This window comes from Coloeus monedula (assembly GCF_965178545.1).
Source record: "Coloeus monedula genome assembly, chromosome: 4".
NCBI classification, from domain to species: Eukaryota; Metazoa; Chordata; class Aves; order Passeriformes; family Corvidae; genus Coloeus; species Coloeus monedula.
Genome location: NC_138784.1, coordinates 15,969,561 through 15,990,411, shown reverse-complemented (window position 1 = coordinate 15,990,411; position 20,851 = coordinate 15,969,561). Strand labels below are relative to the sequence as shown.

Sequence of the window (20,851 nt, the reverse complement as noted above, 5' to 3'; positions counted from 1 at the left end):
GAGTTTGATTTCAGTTTAAGGCCAGCAATGTAAAATGAGCTGTAACAGGATTAATCCAGCTCCTTCTAGAGGAATTTACATCCTTCTTTTCTAGAACACCAAATTAGGTCACGTTACTTGCATGATTCTTCTTTAGAAGCTGCTGGCAGAGGAAAAGAAAGTATTTGACAATTCAGCAAGAGATGTTTGCTGGGTCACTTACATGGCTTCTTGCAGCATGCAAGACTTGATAAAAATACTGAGTCTGTTAATTACACAGTGACTTTATAATCATCATGAAATGGTGAATATTCCTCTGGTTCTCCGTGAGAATTTTCAATTATGCAGCTTCCCCAAAGCAGAGCATTTCAATCTTCACATTTATTAAGCTAAATAACATTTTAGAAAACCACGATGAAGATAGAAAATAATTTGGGTCTTAATTGACTTGCAGGTTCTCCAGTTTCCAAAAGTAGAATTTCAGCAGTACATAGGAAGAGGTTTCTGATTCAAAGCCAGCTCTGCCAGGATCCCCATGATTCCCACACAGAAGAACTGTGGATTTGGAAATCCCACCACCTGGAACCCTCACCCCCACAGCTGCTTTGCTGTGAGCCCAGTGATTCTGGCAATCCCAAGAATCCCAGTTCCAGACAGGACTTTCCCTGTGGCCATGGAAGGGCTGCTTCCAGCTCCCGAGTCCACAGCTGAGTTCCAAGATTGTCCATGATGCGGGAAAACTAGTTCCCACTGTCCCCCTTATCCCCCATCACTGAGATGCAGGGGTGGTTTGGTTGGGGTTTTTTTTGACTGGATTCAAGTTTGTCCCAAGAAATTTCATAGTTGCATCTTGAGCTGTCTCCCTGGCATTTCTGATTAGTCATAAAATGTTAATAATGAACAAACAGCAAATTTTATCTGTACAACAGGGTCCAGAACACTTTAGTGTTCCTATAAAGTTGTTCATATGATAAACTTGTCAATGTGAAGTCTGGAAATAAAGCAAAAAGCAAACATAGTAAAAAAAAAAAAACAAAAAAACCCCACCCACTTAAAAATGCTAATTATTGTCAAAAGTGTGTTATTTTCTTGTAATTTGATTTTTGTTTTAAACACTTCCACGATCTACAAAATACAACAGGGTAAATGTTTGATTCAAGTCTTTCATTTTGTAGCAGTAAATGAGGCAGTAATACATTTTATTCCATGGTCACTGTGACAAATTCCATTGGTTATTCTAAGGAGATACCTGACATGCTCCGTATTATTTTAAAAGTCACTGAGAAAATTCAGAAAGTGTTTGTAGAAGCCAGAAGACCCTGTTCCTACCATAAGCTCTCATTCCTACTACCTATGGATGAGAATTACTTATATATTTCTGTAGATTTCATACAAGTTACATTGAATGTCTTTCAGATAAAGGTGAGGAATTCAACATCAATCCTGTGCTGAAACAAAGCAAGAGGCAAAAATCAGCTGCTACCACCCAAGTACAAACAGCATTCATCTTTTATTACAACAACACGAGTCTTGAAATTGCAACAAATGCCGCTTTGGGGTTATCAATCCACAGGAAAGAGACATCATGTTCAAAAATCTCCTTAATCTCATCCTCTGCCAACAGGATACAGGTTAGTCCTCCACAGAAATCAGTGCTTGGAGGTCAGAGTCAGTGTGGAGGATACTCTGAAGATCTGTGGCAACATGTTACTCAGCTGGTAAAACATTTCCTCAGAAATTGTCTGGAAAAAAACCCAAAACACAGGTAAGGTTTGGCTTTTTGCTGTAGTTTGGAAGAATTAAGCCTCTCTCAACTTTGTTTCTTGGTATTTAAGATAATTGCTGCTGTTCAGAAGACAACAAAAATAATTTTCAAACTGTGTGTTATAATTCTATTGAATCCAGTTAAAAGGAAAAGATTGACCTAAAAAAATACTGGCTGTGTATTTATGTGACATATCCACATATCCGTTTCCAGTAGATTTCTTGTTCCAGGAATTGATTATTTCTGCCAAACATAAGCAGGACAATGCTGCTTGTTATCTACAGGACTCCCGCTGTCTGCATTCCAGGATTAGATTCAACTTTGGAACTTATCTGTGGCTTCCTTCTTGCGCAGCAGCTTTCTACTTTGTCAAGAAATACATGTTACTCCTTTCCTAACATAGCTCTGCTCTTAACTGCTTTTTAGAACAAACCTAGTGCTGACCCCCTTTGGAAAACTTCCTGTTTCTGAAGATCAGCTAGAACTCCAAATTAAATAATTTCAGAATCTAAATTAGAACTAACTTCAAATACCTGGAGTAATTAATGTTTTTGTGGAAGCATGACTGAACATTCTGCATTGCAGCTTTCCATGTTGTTAAACAATGAGTAATAAAACACCTAAGTTATGTAATGCAAGGTTAGCCCATCTCCTCTGAGTAATTAACAGCAAAAAAGTCTCTTTTTCAAAGGTGATGCATTCACTATTTGTAAGTGAACTTCCCAGTTTGAAAGTTTAGCATCCTCTCAGAAAATACTACTGGGTATTAAAACATATAAACCCTCCCTTACTCCTCTTTTATAGGCAAGGAAACAAAACCAGATTGATTAATTTAAACTCACTCAAAAGGGCCAGGGAATAGCAAAAAAATCAAAACTAGATCTGCTGACATGACTTTTTACCAGCAGTCTCCTAGGTTGGAAATTACTTTGGTTTCACCTACCTGTGGTACCAGGAATTGTACAGTCCGAGAAATTCCTCCATCCCATGAGGCCATTTCCATCATGAAACCTAAAAAACCAGCACTGACACTGGATTACCTGTGCAATACCCCCCAGCAGTTACAGCATGTGCAAGCAGTGAGGGAGTTTTCACACACAACTAGGGTTTGAACTGCCTTCATTAGGGATGTCTTCAATTGCCTTTAAATCAGACTTGGGCAATCTGAATGAAATGTAGAAAATCTAATGAGGAGTTCTGCAGAATATCAACACTGAGGACAGAACAATGAGTCCTACTGTGCAGCCCAGTGAGACCCAGCAGAAATGAGGGTTTCTCCAAACAGTGTATCAGGAGTTCTTTCCATGGCTTCCTTTCACTGAGAAACAGGGGTGACCTCCCTGTGGCCTTGCAGTGCCTGAAGGGAGCCCACAGGAAAGATGGAGAGAGACTCTTGACCAAGGCCTGGAGTGACAGGGCAAGGGGGAATGGCTTCACACTGACAGAGAGCAGGTTTAGATTGGATATGAGGAAGAAATGGTTCCCTGTGAGGGTGGCGAGGCCCTGGCACAGGTTGCCCAGAGAAGCTGTGGCTGCCCCATCCCTGGCAGTGTCCAAGGCCAGGCTGGATGGGGCTCTGAGCAAGCTGGGATGGTGGGGGGTGTCCCTGCCCATGGCAGGGGGTTGGAATCTTTAAGGTGCCTTCCAAACCAAACAATTCTATGATGATTCTATAGGGAAAAAGCTCAGCACTCACTTATTGCTCAAGTGATGAACTACCAAAGGCCACAGGAATCCTCTTGTGGCAAATAAGGACACTCACAAAAATACTTGTGTAATAGAAGTGGATGACATAGATGACACATGCATTGTGAACTATTAAAAGTCAATTACAATAGGAAGAGGTTCTTCAAGCAGGTGGTTGAAAGTGACTGGCTCAACTATTTGAGTGCAGCACACAAAAATGCAGAAAGTAATACAACCACATGGAAAGACAGGAAACTATGCTGAGTCATGAGAACTATTTTTTCCTAATATCCAGCCTAAACGTGCTGTCACTGTGAAGCCATTCCCCCTTGTCCTGTCACTCCAGGCCCTTGCCAAGTCTCTCTCCATCGTTCCTGTGGGCTCCCTTCAGGCACTGCAAGGCCACAATGAGGTCACCCCAAAGCCTTCCCTTCTCCAGGCTGAACAATCCCAATTCTCCCAGGCTTTCCTCACAGCAGAGCTGCTTCAGCCCTTTAACGAGTTCATGTCCCTGCTCTGGACTGGCTCCAGCAGATCCCACTGAAGCATCCACTCCCATACCTTTGATGCACTTGAACACGAGCTCTGCCCTCTTCAGGCACCATGGAATGGTCATCTCCTAAAATGAAGAAATGAAAAGCCTTAATGCCCTATAAGATCTAACCAGCAAGAGTAGCAGGGAAATTATTAAAAGCAATACATTTTTTGCCCCAGAACATAATTTTCAAGCAGCATTAGGGACCAAGTTTTCAGAACATTCTAGGCAGGTGTGCACACCTTACAGGTGACTGTAAAAGCATTGCCACTCCTCATTGCTAGGAGAGCCAGTGTCAGGAAAATATTATACATCTTTAAGCTGAGATGTTGAATAAAAATGCTGTCAAGCCCACTGGAAACTGGGCTATTCAATTCCCCTGTGGAGCTCCAGAAAAGTCTAATATTCAACAGATAATTGTCAGGTTCATGCTTCAGCAAATCAAAGGCAGGCTCCCAACCATATCTTAACAGCATCATGATGACTCCTATCTGTTCTTGATTTTAAGGTTTCTTGGCATACCCACAACCTTCAGTAAAACCTTCTCTCTAATACTGGAACTGGAAGAAGCCCTTCTTCCCTAAAGATGCATTTATGGTAAGAGCGAGAACAAACAAAATTCATGTTCATCTGATGAAGGAGTTTCAGATATCAACAGCCACCAAATCCTTACCTAGACTTAAATAGCAAAACTTGACATGAAAACCAGGGTGGTTAAAGATATGGCTACAAGCCTGGGCTAAGTAATTTAAGTTTAAAGTTCATGAAGCATTTTTTGGCTGTATGCTACAAAGCCAATAACATCGTGATGATGTAATTCTATCAGAGACAGAATGACTCACTGCAAATACTTCTCAGAAAGAAGAAAACAGTATTTGTTTCTGCTGTACTCTTCAACACGAAGATGAGCACTTTCTACTCTGAATATAGGAATATAGACATGGAAACCAACTTATCATTCTAGGTACCTTTTCCAGTTTAAGCTTTACATAATTTTCTATTCACTAAAGTCAGCCAGTCTCTATTTTGCAATGTCAAACACACAGTGCAATCTGTTCTTATCAAAGAGCTTAATTTCAGGATTAAAGGGAGTTATTTGAGAGGCAAGGTGATCTAAGAATGCCCAGTGATAACACAACTGATAAACTGAATGTGTGGCTTCATTAAACAACTACTGAAAGCCAAAGCTGCTCCTTAGGTGGGGGAACTCCTGCCACACTCCAAAAATATACTGTATGTTAAAAACAGGGTAAGTTGGAAATATCTTTTCTTAAAGCTTTCATTATGTGAATCACTGCACCCCTATGTGCTGCTTTTAGGGTATACACCACCTTAATCAGACAGAACAGTGCTGCTTTGCCCTTTTTTTGTTGTTGTGGTTGCTTTTTGGCTTTTTTAATTTTTAAGCATTCTGGAAGCAACACTTGGTGTTTATTATAAGTCATCTGCCCATGTGTGCTTTCTGTCACAAGTAATGTGTTTATTGTTGGTTCTGATCACTGCTTTGGCTTAGTAAAAAACAAGTGACTAAGAAGAGAAGTTCTCTCTCAGGAGCACCTTGAGCAATCAGTGATGGGAACTGAGCCTTACAAGGACTGATCAACACAGCAGGATGTGACACCATTCCTTGGACTATTTTAGAGGAACAGAGAGGTTAAATTTTGTGGGCACTCAGGGAAATAACAGAATGTTGCTCCCTGCAAGCCACAAGAACTGAAGATGACGTAGTAGTGATTCAATTCTAATCCATCTTCACAAACATAAGTTCTCATGAATTCATCATGTTACCAGGAGCTTTCTCTGTTGTGGAAATGATGAAGGATCAGATAAGCACCAATTCAAAATACAGAGAAGGACACAAGAAAGCAAAAAAGCAAACAGCCAACCTCATAGGGTGAGTTTTGGATAACAGCATTCAAGAAAGTTAAAAAACCCCCAACCTGGAACCTTGGGTGGTTTTCACTAGCAGAGACACTTCACCCCTTTTTAGGATGCAATCATTTTGTCAAATTAAGATTTCTTCCACTCATTTAGGAAAAATAAGGGGGAAGGGAAGACCAGCTTCACTGGTTAGAAAGATATGCTGCAACCCTTTTGATTTTATTTTCATTTAATTTGTGACAGTCTCACTACATGGGGCTGCTTAGGGCTTGGGCCTTTGTAGACCCATATCATAATCAGGTAATGGAAACAGTAAAGTCCATATATGTCATGTGGGAAAAAGATTTCAAACCAAATTTCAATGGGTAATTCATTAAGAATTAGCAAAGTGTCTAACTCACAGTGCATCTGTGCAAATCCTAAACACTGGATGAGCAGATATAAATTTAAAGGCAGGTAACACAGATGAGAGACATTTGAGTCAATACAGCCATCAATAACCTCTCTAAGTATGTAAGCTCTGTTCATAAATATTTGTTACACAGCTTACACTCATTTCTACTTTTTTTAAAAATTATTTTTTATTAAATTATGGCAATAGAGACAACTGGACTGAGATTACTGAAGGCAAAGAGTCACATTTTTGTCACTGTTGCTGTGTGGACAACAGCAGTGGCTTCTAAGTTGAACCTACCAAGGGAGGGTGCCAGCTCTGGGATTTTTAGCAATGCCTTGCTGTTAGAGCCATTTCATTCCCCAGTTTATAGCAGATTCCAGTGATCAGACAGCAATACCTCATTTGTCCTGAATTCAAACTTGCCTGCTTTTGCCTTTCTCAGGTATCAAATCCAGTTTCTTTCCTTCATTTAATTTAATGATCAGAGCAGAGAGGTCCGTTTTGGTTGTTCTTACCATAAGAAAAATGAAGGAAAACAGAATTCCTGATTTTTTTTTTCACAGAAATAATAATGAAATCTAATGGCTTCATTGAGATTGATACAGTCAAACTGACAGAGAGGAGATTTTGATGGGATATAAGGAAGAAATTGTTCCCTGTGAGGGTGGTGAGGCCTTGGCACAGGTTGCCCAGAGAAGCTGTGGCTGCCCCATCCTTGGAAATATTCCAGGAAAGGTTGGATGGGGCTTGGAGCAAACTGGGACAGTGGAAGGTGTCCCTGCCCATGGGAGGGGACATGACTGGATGAGCTTTAAGGTCCCTTCCAACCCAAAGCAGTCTGTGATGCTGTGATTACTTTTGTGAGGTTGTGAACACCACTCTTCCATCTGCAGAAGGAGAAAACCTTTGGGAAAAGCACGGAGAACACTGCTAATGAATGCCTGTCCCAGGGCAGCATGGAAACATCTCTGCAGCTGGGCTCCTGGTTAACCACCTCACAAAAATGTTCTTCCGTAGGTGGTAAATGCAGAGTCAGAACTGCGGCTGCCAAAGGCACCGAGTTCAGGGTAACTTTCAGAAGTCTGTCATTCTTTACTTCTCCCTCAACAAGGAGTTACAGATTTGTGTGTTGCAAATCAGGTCAGCCAGCTGCCAAGCACTGTAATAAGCAACCTGCTAATGCAAGTCACACAAAGCAGTTGTGCCTAAACACACACTTATCCTCCAGATCACCTTCCTCTTACTCTGCAAAGACTTACAGCTTAATACAAAAGGTAAATTGTTTTACCAGGACCTTTTAAGAATCCAGCACTAGAGAAGATAATTCACCAGTTTCACACATCTCAAGGCATGTTGAACACTTGGTCGTGTGCTTCATTTGTAGTTTAAAATACAGATATGCAAACAGAAGCTAAAACTAACCAGGTTTAAAGGAAACAAAACTAGAAGAATAATATAATCAGGTGGCAACTTCATTAAGAAAAAAGTCAATATATTTAATAAATTTCTGAAACACAGCAACTGGGTCCCACAAGTGATCCAGGCTGCTGTCCTGCATGTTGATTACTTGCATTTGTGCCCCAAAAAAGGTCTCAATACAAAAGATGAAAAATTTCAGAAATCTCATCTGCTCCTAAAAGTCTACCTCTATGTACAGAAATACATCCTTTGGAAGCTTCATTATTGGGTGGTTTTACCTTTTTCATTGCTTGCTTTTAATGATAATAGACCCTGATCCTGCAAAATAGGATCACTTCTACTCTGTGTTCCAGTCAAATTCTGTTATAAAACCAGTCACTGTTAAAGGCAATACACTGGTGAGCCTTTTCCTTGCGGTGAGTCAACCACTTTCCACGAAGGAAAGGCAATATTGAATTTTTAAGTGAAAAATCAAAGGGTTATTTAAAAAAAAAACCCTCCCACAGACTGTAATTATTACTGATACCCTTGCATGGATGACAGATTTATCTTCTTTTTCTCATTTCTTTAGGTTTACAGACTTTCCAGCTCTTCAGGATATGAGGCATATGGCTGTACTCCCTGCCCATCACTCCTTTCCCTGCCTTTCCACCCCCTTTTCTTCTCTGTAAGCCAGGTGTGCAAGAGAAAGGAGGCAGCCAATAGTTTTAAATTGCTGTGCACTGAGAAATATTACAGCTAATTGAGAGACAAGCTCTGCATCAGAGTTCCACTACAGAACAGAATACAAAACTCAGCACAGTAAGTAAGAACACAAAGAGCATCAGCAATATGCCTCTTGCCCAGTCAGTATTTGGGGGAAATTAGAGAGGAAACAGGGACAGAAATTAGGCAGTGAAGGAGGAGACAATTCAAAGTAAAGGTGAAATTTGGTTGCTGCTGTGTAGGGCTGAGGTGGTAGAGGATGGTATTTAGATTTACAGAACTCTAAGCCAAGCTTTGCCAGTTCTGCTGCTCTCAAAACTTAGTTTTCATGTTTTATAGCTAATGACAGAAAAAGAGTGGGGATTCGGTATCACTACTGCTTCAGCAACTCTGAAGGTAGAGTTTCTAAGCAAGAGCTTCCAGTTGTGTAGTCCCATCTTTTATTGTACAGCTGCAGTGAGCTGGATCCAGGAAGTGAATGTTCTAAAAGGAGGGGTGGGAATAAAAACTTTGAGTGATACAGCTGGCTGAGATGTTTTTAATTGGTCCAGCTCCTTAATTTGGGTCATCAAGTAGATGCAAGTGCCACGTGGTGTGGCAGAAGCCTGTGAGTGAGAAAAACCACCCCCTTTGGCCTAAATCAGCATGAAACACAGCTTTTGCAAAAATCCAAGGATATTAAACCAGCCCAAATGTTTCTATTTACTTACTTCTGACATTTCATGCACCAGCAGGAGGGGAATGCTGATGGTGGTGATGTCGTGTGTGCAGCAGACCTTGAGGATGTTCCTGAGCCCCATGATGGCCGGGTCCCGGGCAGTCACGTTCACAGACCTGACATTGTCATCCACACACAGGTGAAAGGCAACGTGGATTTCTGAGAGGTTTGAGTGCCGTGTGATGTAGAACTCTCCTGCACAATGAGGCAAACCAGGAAGGTGAGAAATCAGGTAGTGATCTGTACTGAAATCCAATTGTTTGGCAATGTAAGAAAGATAAGAGGCAAATGCAAATATACAGCAGAGATGAGAACATACACAAGAGATGCAAAATCTCTTGGGACTATCACTTTTTTACAACCACCCCACACTCCCTCCCCTGCTTTGATGGGTTCCACTGGCATCATGGCCACATGGTGTAATAAACCATAACAGTGCCAGTACAGGATATGATCCCTATATAGCACAAAATAGAAAAACAAACCCAGAGGAGGTGCAATACTCAAAATATACAATGCAAGCACAGAATTGCAGACAGATGTGGGAGGCGGAAAGGCCAAAAAAGGATGGGTTCAAATAAAGGATGCACAGAGCCTGTGGAAAAAGATAGTGGTTACATAACAACTGAGATATGGCACTAGAACACAAAGGGATCAGTGACTATTAGAATTTAAAATAATTCAGAGTAGTGGGAAGGTGAATTACAGAGTTGACTGAAAAAAGTAACTAAGACATCTTATTGGGGGTATTTTTAGATTTGTTATTCATTTATCAAAGGTGAGGGGCAGTAAAATTCACATCTCTTCCTCGTTCCTCTGCACTGGAAATTTAAAGTCTACAGTACAGTCAAGGGAAGAGCAGGTCTGCAATGCCCCCACTGTTTCAGTCAACAAATAAACATCTTCCTTCAAACCTATTCCCACTGGCCACTGAAGTTAAGATCTTTTCTTTGAACTGGAAGAGCTAGAGAATGGGTCTGTACTCCTTCTGGATGACTGCTACGGAGGCAGAAATCCCCAGCAGTGACCATCTACAAGCAGTAACAGGCAGGCCACTGGTGCAAGACACACCTGGATTTGTCTGGTCCAAGATGATTTATAATCCACTGTCACTAACAATATTTAAGACAGTCAGGAAATCAATTTTAAGAAACCCTCATTCAACCACAGGTTGTATGGACTTAATCCCTCCCCCCTCCAACTGCATATTCCTCTTCAAATTGCATAGCAGCTTTCCTTACTAAACATCACAATATACACAGAAGATACTTTCCCTGAGAGAGGAATTTCTCAAAGTTAAAAAATCCACTCAAAAATGCTTTTCTGTGTCACAACAGTGATGTACATATAGCTATTTTCAAAAATAAAATTAGCTGCTAGTATTGAAGTTTCACCTTTTCCCCAAGATGCTCATAGATCTTTTTTTTTCACCCTCAAATTCCAAAAGGAAATTTTAGGCAAAGAGAAGTGATTTGCCCCATGCCATGTGACGCAGTGGCAAAGCTGGGAATAGAAACCAGATGTCCTGACACCCAGTCCTCTGCCTCAGCCACAGGAACATCCTTCTCCTCTGATTGAGGTCAGCTTGGGTTCAGTTTGTAATTTGTGTTCCGACTTTAGAGCTAAAAATGTGCATGTATGAAACACAATTTGCTTCAAGAAGAGGGGCTCAATGCCACACAACTCACCCGGCAAAATGTTTGACTGGTTCCGTTCGATATTCTTTAATTTATCTTCATTCCCACTGATTTTGTTTTCTGTGTATGAACACATGGAACAAATATTAATCATATCCTCTATTAATTACACTTGGGCATTAAAAGGTTCATGTACTGATTTGTGGCTTGAATTTTGACCATGAAGTTACCATAAAGTCCCCAAAAAGCAGGGGGATGAGTAGCATTGTTTTCTCTGTCTTCAACACATCCCAAACTGAATCTTACCTCAAATCACTGCCTTTCTTACCATCCTGTGATATTTCTTCATTTGGACAAAAGCAAACAAAATATTCTCAGAAATAACATGAAACTTTGGAAATTGCCCCCACAACCACATAGTATCTTGCTATTACTCTTTCAAGAATGTAATAAATTAAAATGAATTTGTTCCTAAGAGATTTACATAAATCAGCAGCATAAAACCAGCTTTCACCATTTCTCTCGAGATGCAGCAATATGCAGGTTCTCAAGGAAACTTGTTTTTCTGTGTACTCATATTTGTTCATGTTCCTGATGCATTTGAATCATGTAAGTAGCTCTTTGCAAGGAAAATAAAGTTTGATAATGTAGAATTGCACTGCCTTAATGTGGTCAGAGCATTTCCCAGCCATCTGTAAACACAACTGCAAGGAAAACCATTCACAAAGCTAAATACACATTTAGGCAATTTGGTATTCAGTTTTCAGCATTCACCTTAAAGGAAGGGAAAAAAACCATAAACTCATTTTCTGCAATTTTTAAAGATTTACATGTAAATGGCAATAAAAAGGTAAAGACAGATAAAGTCTGTGCTGCTACAGGCAGTTTAGGAAGACAGAATAGCCTGATGTACTTCCCATGCTGTTAAAATGGGACTTTTATATGTTGATCTATTTTAAAGGATGTCTGTTATGGCAGCATAGACACCACCTGAACATCACATTCTCTCTGCGAATTTCATGCAGAGTTTCTTGATGAACCCAAACATTCCATTTCACAGATGAAATAACTGCAGAAGAGTGGCATCAACTCGCCCCTGCCCACAAACATCCAGTTGACCACTGTTCTATTTCAAGGAGGGTAATTTTGGTTGTCACTGACCATGGTGTCTTTTTGTCTTGCTGCTACGCTGTGCTCTGGCCTTAAGTACAACCTTCTGGACAATTTCAAGTTGTTCTTGGATTCCAGGAAAATGGAAATCCGTGCATTCTTGGCAAACGGTTGCGAAATCTAGGAAAAAATAAGATTGAAATGCACATCCTGAGGTTGTGCTCAGTAACATTATGTAATTCTACTCTACCGATCAAGTAAATCCAGCTATAAAGGCAAACTCCCCAAAAGCAGATAAAGCCCTGCTGGACTTCTCTTCCAAAATTTATTGAGGATTATATTTGACAGATTGTGACACGGTCCCATACTTGCCCCTCTACTGTGGCTGCAGGATCTTGTTGATGGCTAGAAGATGCAATTTTGTGTTTAATGGTATTATTTAATTGTCTGTGTTCTCTCATTACCTAAAATTTAGCATAAAAACAAATCTCCTTTTGTTATTCATTTAAATATTTAAGCAGTTAAAAAAGTAACTGCAAAATAAGTACAAAATAATACTGTTACAATTAAACAACTTGGAAACCATCAACAGCACAAATGTAACTGCAGTTCTTCCTGGTACACTTCCCTCTCCTTCTTGCTACAAGCCTGATTCCAACTGTTTCCAGGAAATCTCAACCACCACAGAATATTATTTTTATGCAAGCATAATGACAAATAATAGTCAAAAAAAGACATTCCAAGTGTGAGTATTTTGGTATTAAACTTCAGGATGGAGATGGGAAGGTCAAACAGGAATAAACACAAGTTTCATTGCTTAACCTTGATAGAAAACACCATCACAGTGCCCACTTACTCAAAAGACTTAAATGCACTTAAAATGGCTATTAATCAAACTTTCCAGCAGTAGGGAAGTAAATTCCTATTGTTTATTTTTAATGGGATTCATTGAATCAAAAGTACATGGTATTTTTATACATTTACTTATCACTTTAAAATCTGAGCATATTTCTTTTCCATTTTTGCAAATAGGTTTCAGTGTGATAATCTGGTATTACAAAGTTAGAAGTTCCTATAATAAATTTGTCTCAGGCAGCAATATCAACATTTAATATGTTTGTTACTTATGTAACAACATAAGTATGTTCAATATGTTTGTTACTCAGACACAGAATGTAGGGAAGACATGAGAGATAACAGCAAAACACTGTCCCCCATCCTCACCCATATCTCTTTTTGCATTTGTTACCCTTTTGCAATACCATATCCAAAACATGAGTGTCTCCACTGAATTTTAATTTTACAAGGAATATTTTTCTGTGAGAGAAGACAGGGAGATTTTATTCTTATTTATTATTTTATTCATTTTCCCTGACATGATACATCCCTTTAGAGGGCTCACCTCTTTTGATTCCACTGTATGAGCTGATCCTGTTATCCACCAGTAACACCAGGCCACAGAGGGAAGTTGAGTAGAGGGACATTGCAGTCTGAAGCCTGTGGAGCTTCACCCCACTGCGGTGATTGCGCTTGTGTTTGCAGAAATCCAACATATCAGCTCTCAGCAGCCTCAGGTTGTGCATGGTCTTCAGCTGAGCTCCTGCACAAAGCACACGTGGCTTAATCCCAGTGGAAGACTAAACTCAGGACTCGGATTGAAATGCACAGGCACAAAGTGGTTCCCTAAAGATCTGTAAGGGAGCTGTAACCAGTAACACCCAGAGGAAGTTCTTAGCCACATATTCAGTTTTACAGACACATCAGCGATTTGCAAAGCAGCAATAAAAATGCACTGTTTTCACAAAGTGAGGCTTGTCCGTGCCAGAAACGAGCCTTGTTCCCATTGCAGAATCACTGAATTATTAAGGTTGGAAAAGACTCCCAAAATCAAGTCCAACCTGTGCCCAATCTCTACCTTGTCACCAGCCCAGAGCACTGAGTGCCACGTCCAGGCATTCCTTGGACACCTCCAGGGATGGGGACTCCAAACCTCCCTGGGCAGCCCCTTCCAACCCTTTCTGTGAGGAAATCCTTCCTGAGGAATATTGCAGGGGGCTAGGGATGAAATACTGATGTGTGGTGGTATATCCTTCCCCACCCTCCCCAGAACCACTCCACAAGCTCAGGAACTCTTGCTAGGCCTTGGCACTTGTGCAATGAGTTGGGTGGTGAGGCATCCCTAGGCCATCCCAGGAACTGCTGCATGGCTGAAGTGGGAGCAGTATGGAGGGGAAGGGATCATCAGTCAGCCCCTGACAGCCTGGAAACATCCCTTCCCTGACCCATGGCCCAAAGGGAATGGTACCATTGCTGATGGAGTTTTGGAAACTTCAGCAATTCAACCTGAGGATGAACGTTTTCCAAATGACTCATGCCAATCATCTTATGACCCTATGGACAGTGGTCCTAAGGGATGTCCTTGGAGCTTTCCTGCACCACAGCAGGCTGCACCAGCATCTCCCTCTGACAGAGATGCCTCTCAGAGCTTGCAAACTCCCAAGTCGGTGATACTGGGAGGATTGTCACTGCCCATCTCTGCCTAAATCATTTAAATTTGATTATAATCCAATTTTCCTCTGTGTGTTTTATCTACATAATAATAGAGTGAACCTTGCCTTTGAACTTTTTCGCTCTTTTGCAAATTTGTATCAAACCTGCTGGCTGATGCCTTTGCTGGCATTTTTTAAGTGACCTAAACCACTTTGCTGGTGATTTTTTAAGTGACCTAAACCACTCCTTCACAACATAACGTGGTCAAAACAGCACAAGAAGACTCTACTGCACAAACAAAAAATATAAATTGCAAGTATCCTGCTGTCAACTGATCGTGGGAAGTGAATTTAGTAAACACATTTTTCTACCAAATGTAAGAAAAGTTGAAGTATCATTTTTAGGCAATATATTTTGCTGTGAGTTTTTACATGAGTCACCCCATCAAAATGGATGAAAATTTGCTTCTAGAATGTTTTCGATTAAGCCTATTTCAGATACTGCTTGATACAGTTTATGCTGTTCTCTTACACATGTGAAAAACAAATACAAACCAGTTCCAAACTGTGTATTATACACATTGACAGTTAAATACTGTAAATAATGCATGCCTTGGATACATTATTTTATTACCAGCTGTTATTATGTTTGGTTTACTCCACTTACCTAAGTGAATAGTAAAGCTTTCTTCTAACAGCCTTTGCTCCTCATAGATTCTCCCATTTCCTTCCACAGATTCCCTCAGCTGGCTAGGCTGAACTTTAATTTCATCACTAAAATAATGAGACAAGTACCGAAAAGTTATCCTATTTTTTGTTCAAGACTAGCAACTTTGGGAAAGTTATCCCAAGTTTTCTCAGCTGGTCTGTGGAAATCAGGAGACCAAACCTATGAGCATGAGCTGCACTCATGTGAGGTTTCACCTTTACCTTCCTGGCAGCAGGAAAAGGAGACTCCACTGTTAGATTTGCATTACTTGGCTCATTTGTAAAGCATTCCAAGACTGAGAAATAAAAATAAGTCGCAATAGTTGTAACATAATAAGAATGTAGGAATAAAAGGAAAACAAAAAGAATAGTCCTCAGCCTATTTACAGCAGCCAAAACCTTGCTTATGAAGTTACTAGATAAAGCATTTCTTTTGTTCTTCCCCCACAAAATGGGAGGTTAAAAACCACCTTATCAAATGTTCCCCAGTGTTCAAACTACCAGAAAACATTTCAGATATCAATTTTAATTTTTTTCCCTAAATTCAACTGTCTGGTAGTGATACAACAAATGTTGTTCCTAATACATGAAAGAACATCAGTATCTCTCCAATTTGTTTCTGCATTAGTGAGAACTTTCTCTGTTTTCAAAGTGCCTCACCTCCAAAGCTCTTTCATAAACTTGCAAGCAATTCTACTGATTGCAAATGCCTAGTAGCAATGTACTAGTGTTGAAAAATAAGGATCCTACCCAATTTACAAATTCTAATTTCCCTGCCATTTCCTCAAACAGAAAGCTTCTCATTCAACTCTCTCCACTAGTGTTCACACACAAAAGAATTCCATTTTTTTAGCTGTCCAGCGATATACACTTAGAAAAAAAATTGTTACCATTTATTATGGTACCATTATTCTCCAGAACATGCTTAGGTGGTAACAGAATGCCCTGTGAAACAGGGAAAGACAGACATAGGAAATAAAGGCAAAATAGGAGGAAATTCCACTCAACTCAAGCTGTACTTTAGTGCATTACAACACCTTCTGGTACAGAGAGGTTGTAACACCACACAATGAAGAAACTCCTAAATTTAAACATATTTAATTATGATTGTCTATTTGCCTTTGATTTGCTTTGATTATCCTACTTAAATTATTAATAGATATTACCATATTCCTAAGAAATAGAACCATAGTATCCTATTTAAAAGATTATGTAAATGTAAATCCATTGAACTATTACAGCTGGAATTAAGCATCACAGAGGAATTAAATACCTGACCGAGCTGTTGTTGGGATTCTTTAGGTCCTGATGAAGCTTTATCACCCACTCCTGATATTCCTGCTTCTGGATAGCAGTAGTCTGTTTTAATTCATTGGTCCATTTGTTCTCCAAATCCTGACAGGAGAGCAGTGATAATTTGAGTGGTGTGGGTGTTCTTTTTAAGGTGATTATGTGCATGACACATTCTAGTTACCTGCTGAGACTCAAAATGCTGAGCTGCTAAGGAATTCACATCCTGGTCAGTCAGTGATTTCCCAAGCTCCTGCATCACCTTATCCATTTCAGCTCCTTGCCTGAAAGAGAAGCAAACACAGATTTCAAAAGACTGGCAGAAGAAAATCCTTTGTTGTGATACAAAACCAAACTTGGTTGTTTGTTACTGATCACAGATTTAACAATGAATATCCACAAAACAAATTGGAATTAAGGGTCAGGGATTCAAGTCAGCTCCCGTGTAAACAGACCACTTACTCTAATTTGGGACAGTCTCAGCTGCCACCAGCATACATTCCAACAGAGATACGATAAATTCCATCAGAGTCAATACACAGCTACGTCACACCTGAGCTCTACAACAGTACTGCTCTTTCTTCTGTATGCACACTTGAGAAGAGCCAATGAGCAGCAAAATGATTTGCTAACACCATACTGGCAACATTTACCCCCAAACTAGAAATACGTACAATTCAGTCTGCTATGCACTGTGTAATGTGAGCTTAAACACACACAGCTCAAGAGGAATATTGCACTCAGAATGCTAAACCAGACCTTCCGAAATTACTCTGGCACAAAAAGAAAAATCCACATTCAATGTGTTCCCTCTTGTGGATAAAGGAGTCACCTGCAGCTATCCAAGCTTATTCCAGAACTTGGGATTCAGACTCAACACTTTCTGGAAACCAAAACTTATATTCTCCTCAGTCGCTGAAAATAATAAAAGGCCATCAGAGTAATATAAGGTAGCTGATCCTAATGATATCATAGAATCATAGAATGGCTTGGGCTGGAAAGGACAGGAATGTTCATTTCATTCCAACTCCTGCCACGGGCAGGGACACCTTCCACCAGACCAGGTTGCTCCAAACCCCATCCAACCTGGCCTTGGACACTTCCAGGAATGGGGCAGTCAGAGCTTCTCTGGGGATCCTGCGCCAGGGCCTCACCACCTCTTGAGTAAATAATTTTTTCCTAATAGCCAATATCCAATCTAAATTTCCACTCTTTCAGTTTGAAACCATTCCCCCTCACCCTATCTCTACATGCTCTTGGGCCAGCCAAGTGTTGTATGATTTTGGGTTTACACAGACAAATACAAGCTACACACATCGTCCTATGAGTTTACACATCCAGTGGCAGGCACCCCTATTTAATAAGAGAGAGGAAAACCTAAATAATAAAAAAAAGGAATACCTTTCCCGCAGTTTTTTCAGTTCCACATCCCTTTCACTTATTAATTCTGAGATGCTAACAAAATAATTGTGTTCCAAGTTTAACAGCATTTCAGAAGCTGGAGAATGGATCAGATCATGATAAACATCTGCAAAATCTTCATCCCAGCTGGTTTCTTCAGGTTTTGCATGTTCTAACGTTGTCTAAAGAAAATGTAAGAGATTTTAAAGTATAAGGTACCCCTTGGGACATATAAGAATCCCTCATAATGGTGGGGTAAAACCATGGGGGCCCACATTCAGCCTTTACCATACATAAATTATCTTGCCTAATTTAAGCTTTCTGTATTCTATAGCTTTCAATTTTCTCCTCTCCCGTTCTTTCTCTTTCAAAGCAACTAAAATCAGAATCATTAAGGTTTGGATTACAGTGAGGAATTACCAAGTTTCACACAACACCAGCTTGGAAAGAACAGCAATATCCACAACAATATTTGCACCTGATGAATTTTAGCTAAAGCCCAAAACACCAGCTGTGCAAACATAAATGCTTTGCTAGAAAGGATGACTAACCTCTGATGTCACTAAGCATATAATAAACAACAGTGATTTAAGAAAAGCTATTTTTATTGAACAAAGAACGGCCCAAGAATGCCAGTTTTGCAAGCTCTTTATGTAATTTTTCACATTTTTCTATATTCCATGAGAAGCAAACTCAATTCCTATAATCTTTTCCTTGAATTGTCATTCTTTTTTTTTCTTCGCTAGGACTCTACCAGTTCTTTTGCACTCCACTATTTTAAAGATCCCATGCAAAACTGGAGACACTATTCCAGCTAAAGCCTCATCTTTCCTAAATAATGTGAAATAGTCATATGAACTCAAAAAATGAACTGAAAAGTCTCTCTCAGCTATACACTTTCTCCTTCTAGCCTTAATTGCTATTACTGAGATTTAGGATAGGAGTATCACTTTATTACCTCTTGCTTTAATTGTAAGGCACTATAAGCCTTATGTCTATTTTTTGTTTGAGTATCAACTGTTGAATGAACAAACCATTTGCCTCTCCATTGTCTATCTTTTTACTCTATTAAATTCAAGAAAAACTTGACAAAGAACTTGTAGGATGAAGACTTGATGCTCACTTTCAGATAAAAAGAAAAAGCTGTAAGAATTGATCAGTAAAAGTGAATTTTAGTGTAATTTTTCATCTTCACAACTGTGGTTGTACACACACACACTCTCTCACAAAGCAAGCCTGAATATTAACTTTCCAGTCTCATTTTACCTCTTTATAAGCTTTAGCCCAAGTATCTGCCAGCTGGTTGATGTCTACTTTTCCCGATTTCACTGCTTCCAGAGCCACTTCAGCTTGTCTGTCATAATCTTTTATAGTTTCCTCTTCTACAAACTTGCTAAGAGATTGCTTCAGGTCTATGAAAACAAGAAGAAAATGGTCCATCAACAGAACATATCAGTAGTCACCCAGGAAACCTCTAAGTAAGGTTTTTCACCTGAAAACCTTTTCCTTGCTAGCACTTGCTAGCACTGACAGCAATTTTCTCTGATGTTTTGCTGTTTAAAAACCAATTTTTTAAACACTGTTCTAGTAAAACACCCTTCTTTTGGTTTCTTAGAGCAAGCTGTAAGGTACTTGTGGACAAGGATTCATGAGATTAATTTAAGAAATCAATTCATACCATTTTCTACAAAGCATGGCAGATTGTGCAGAACCATCAGACGTCCATGCAAATGACTGATATTCTCTTGCACTGGGAATTTGAGAGGCACAGTAAGCACCAAATGTTCATTTCCAGCACTGAATTTGTACACATAGTCTCTCTCCCTAGTGAAAGTCTTTCCTTTATTAGGCTTCATCCTCTTGAGTTTGTTCCCTGCAATGGAAATAAAGTAACAAGAATTACATTCTTGCAAAATCAGAAGTAAAAAATGGTAATGAAAAAACATGGCTTTGGTAATAATTAACAGCCAAGAATACTTGACCTCCCCAAATTTTCATAGATACTCAGTTCTGACTTCCAAACACACGGAGCTGGAACTGAAGCATAAATACCAGTTTCCAAAATACAAAATACTTCTGAAATGCATTGGAGTGTGCTGATATATGAATTACTCTTAAAAATTATCAGCATAAATGTCCTGACTTAAAAGCAGAACCAGGGCAGATGGGAACCCTGATAAACAGAAAAGTAACTGAAACACCTTGACTTTTGCCACGATGTCTCAAAAGCAGAAATCCTTCACAGTGCATAGAGGATTTTATTTCCTCCTTTCTGCAGGTGCTAGGCCTGGGGAGTGGGGGAGCAGATGTTTGCAACGATTTTTAGAAAGAGCTGATTTTGTCACGCTGTAACTTGTATTAAAAATAAACCAAGAGATATAAGGGGGCTGTGTAAAGAATGAAAACACAGGCTGGGAGCACATACCGGTGCTGGTATTTTTACCCTCCACTGGGCTCCTCCACTCATTCACATCCCTCTGTTTTGAACATCACCTGCAAAGCTGGACACATTGCTTCAGCTGAACCCTGCCCCGTGCTGAACACCACAGCCCAGGGAGAAAAGAACCCAACAAAAATAAAAAATTCTATAGCAAAATTCGTGGGTTTAGGGTTTGTAGGGTTTTTAGGTGGGCTTTCCTGTGAACAAACCTACGTGTTGGGCACAGATGAAACAAGTCAGTCTCAAAAAATAACAGGACAAACAATATTGTTGCGAGGCGGTGTCCCGGCCTCTCTGGGAGTGGGATTCAAAGGGAAATCCTGGGAAATACAAACCCGACCACGCTCTTTCTGCTGCTCCCCGATGCAGCGAGGAGGTGGGGAGGAAAGTGATGGAGAGAGAAAGGGGGACAAACCCCCTGTTCCAAAGCGGCACCTCCTGCTCTTGAAAACGCAGGCTCAAAGCCGGCAGGACACGGCCTGCGGGATCCCATCCGCCCCCTCCCCGCCCCGGGGAGCTCCCGGTGTCCGCGTTCCCTCCGCTGGAAGCGGCAGCACCCGCGGGCACAGGAAACCTCCCGGCCGCACCCGTCCCGTCCCGGCTCACCTGGCTCCGGGCGGGCAGCCGCGGGTTAACCGGGCCGCGGGGAAGGGGGAGCCGGGATGTTCCGCCTCCCCCGTCATCGCAGCTG

The 20,851-nt window shown here is 40.4% G+C and overlaps 1 protein-coding gene across 2 annotated transcripts; it reads right to left on the bottom strand.

Annotated features, from left to right (window-relative positions):
- Positions 1 to 1,541: 1,541 nt before the first annotated feature.
- Positions 1,542 to 20,805, bottom strand: FERRY3 (FERRY endosomal RAB5 effector complex subunit 3). 2 transcript variants are annotated; one of them, XM_082280199.1, is made up of 14 exons: positions 20,767 to 20,805; positions 19,399 to 19,593; positions 18,987 to 19,132; positions 17,721 to 17,902; positions 16,504 to 16,603; positions 16,303 to 16,424; positions 14,989 to 15,095; positions 13,235 to 13,432; positions 11,884 to 12,012; positions 10,774 to 10,842; positions 9,078 to 9,280; positions 3,992 to 4,049; positions 2,688 to 2,755; positions 1,542 to 1,721 (listed from the first exon to the last, which is right to left on the bottom strand). In XM_082280199.1, the coding sequence occupies exons 2-14, from the start codon at positions 19,574 to 19,576 to the stop codon at positions 1,629 to 1,631; spliced, it is 1,653 nt and encodes a 550-aa protein (XP_082136325.1). In that variant the 5' UTR covers positions 19,577 to 19,593; positions 20,767 to 20,805; the 3' UTR covers positions 1,542 to 1,628. The 2 variants fall into 2 exon arrangements, with proteins under 2 accessions (XP_082136325.1, XP_082136326.1); XM_082280200.1 differs by lacking the exons at positions 14,989 to 15,095; positions 16,504 to 16,603; positions 17,721 to 17,902; ... (1 more) ...; positions 19,399 to 19,593; positions 20,767 to 20,805 and having other exon boundaries at positions 16,303 to 16,354.
- Positions 20,806 to 20,851: the final 46 nt, after the last annotated feature.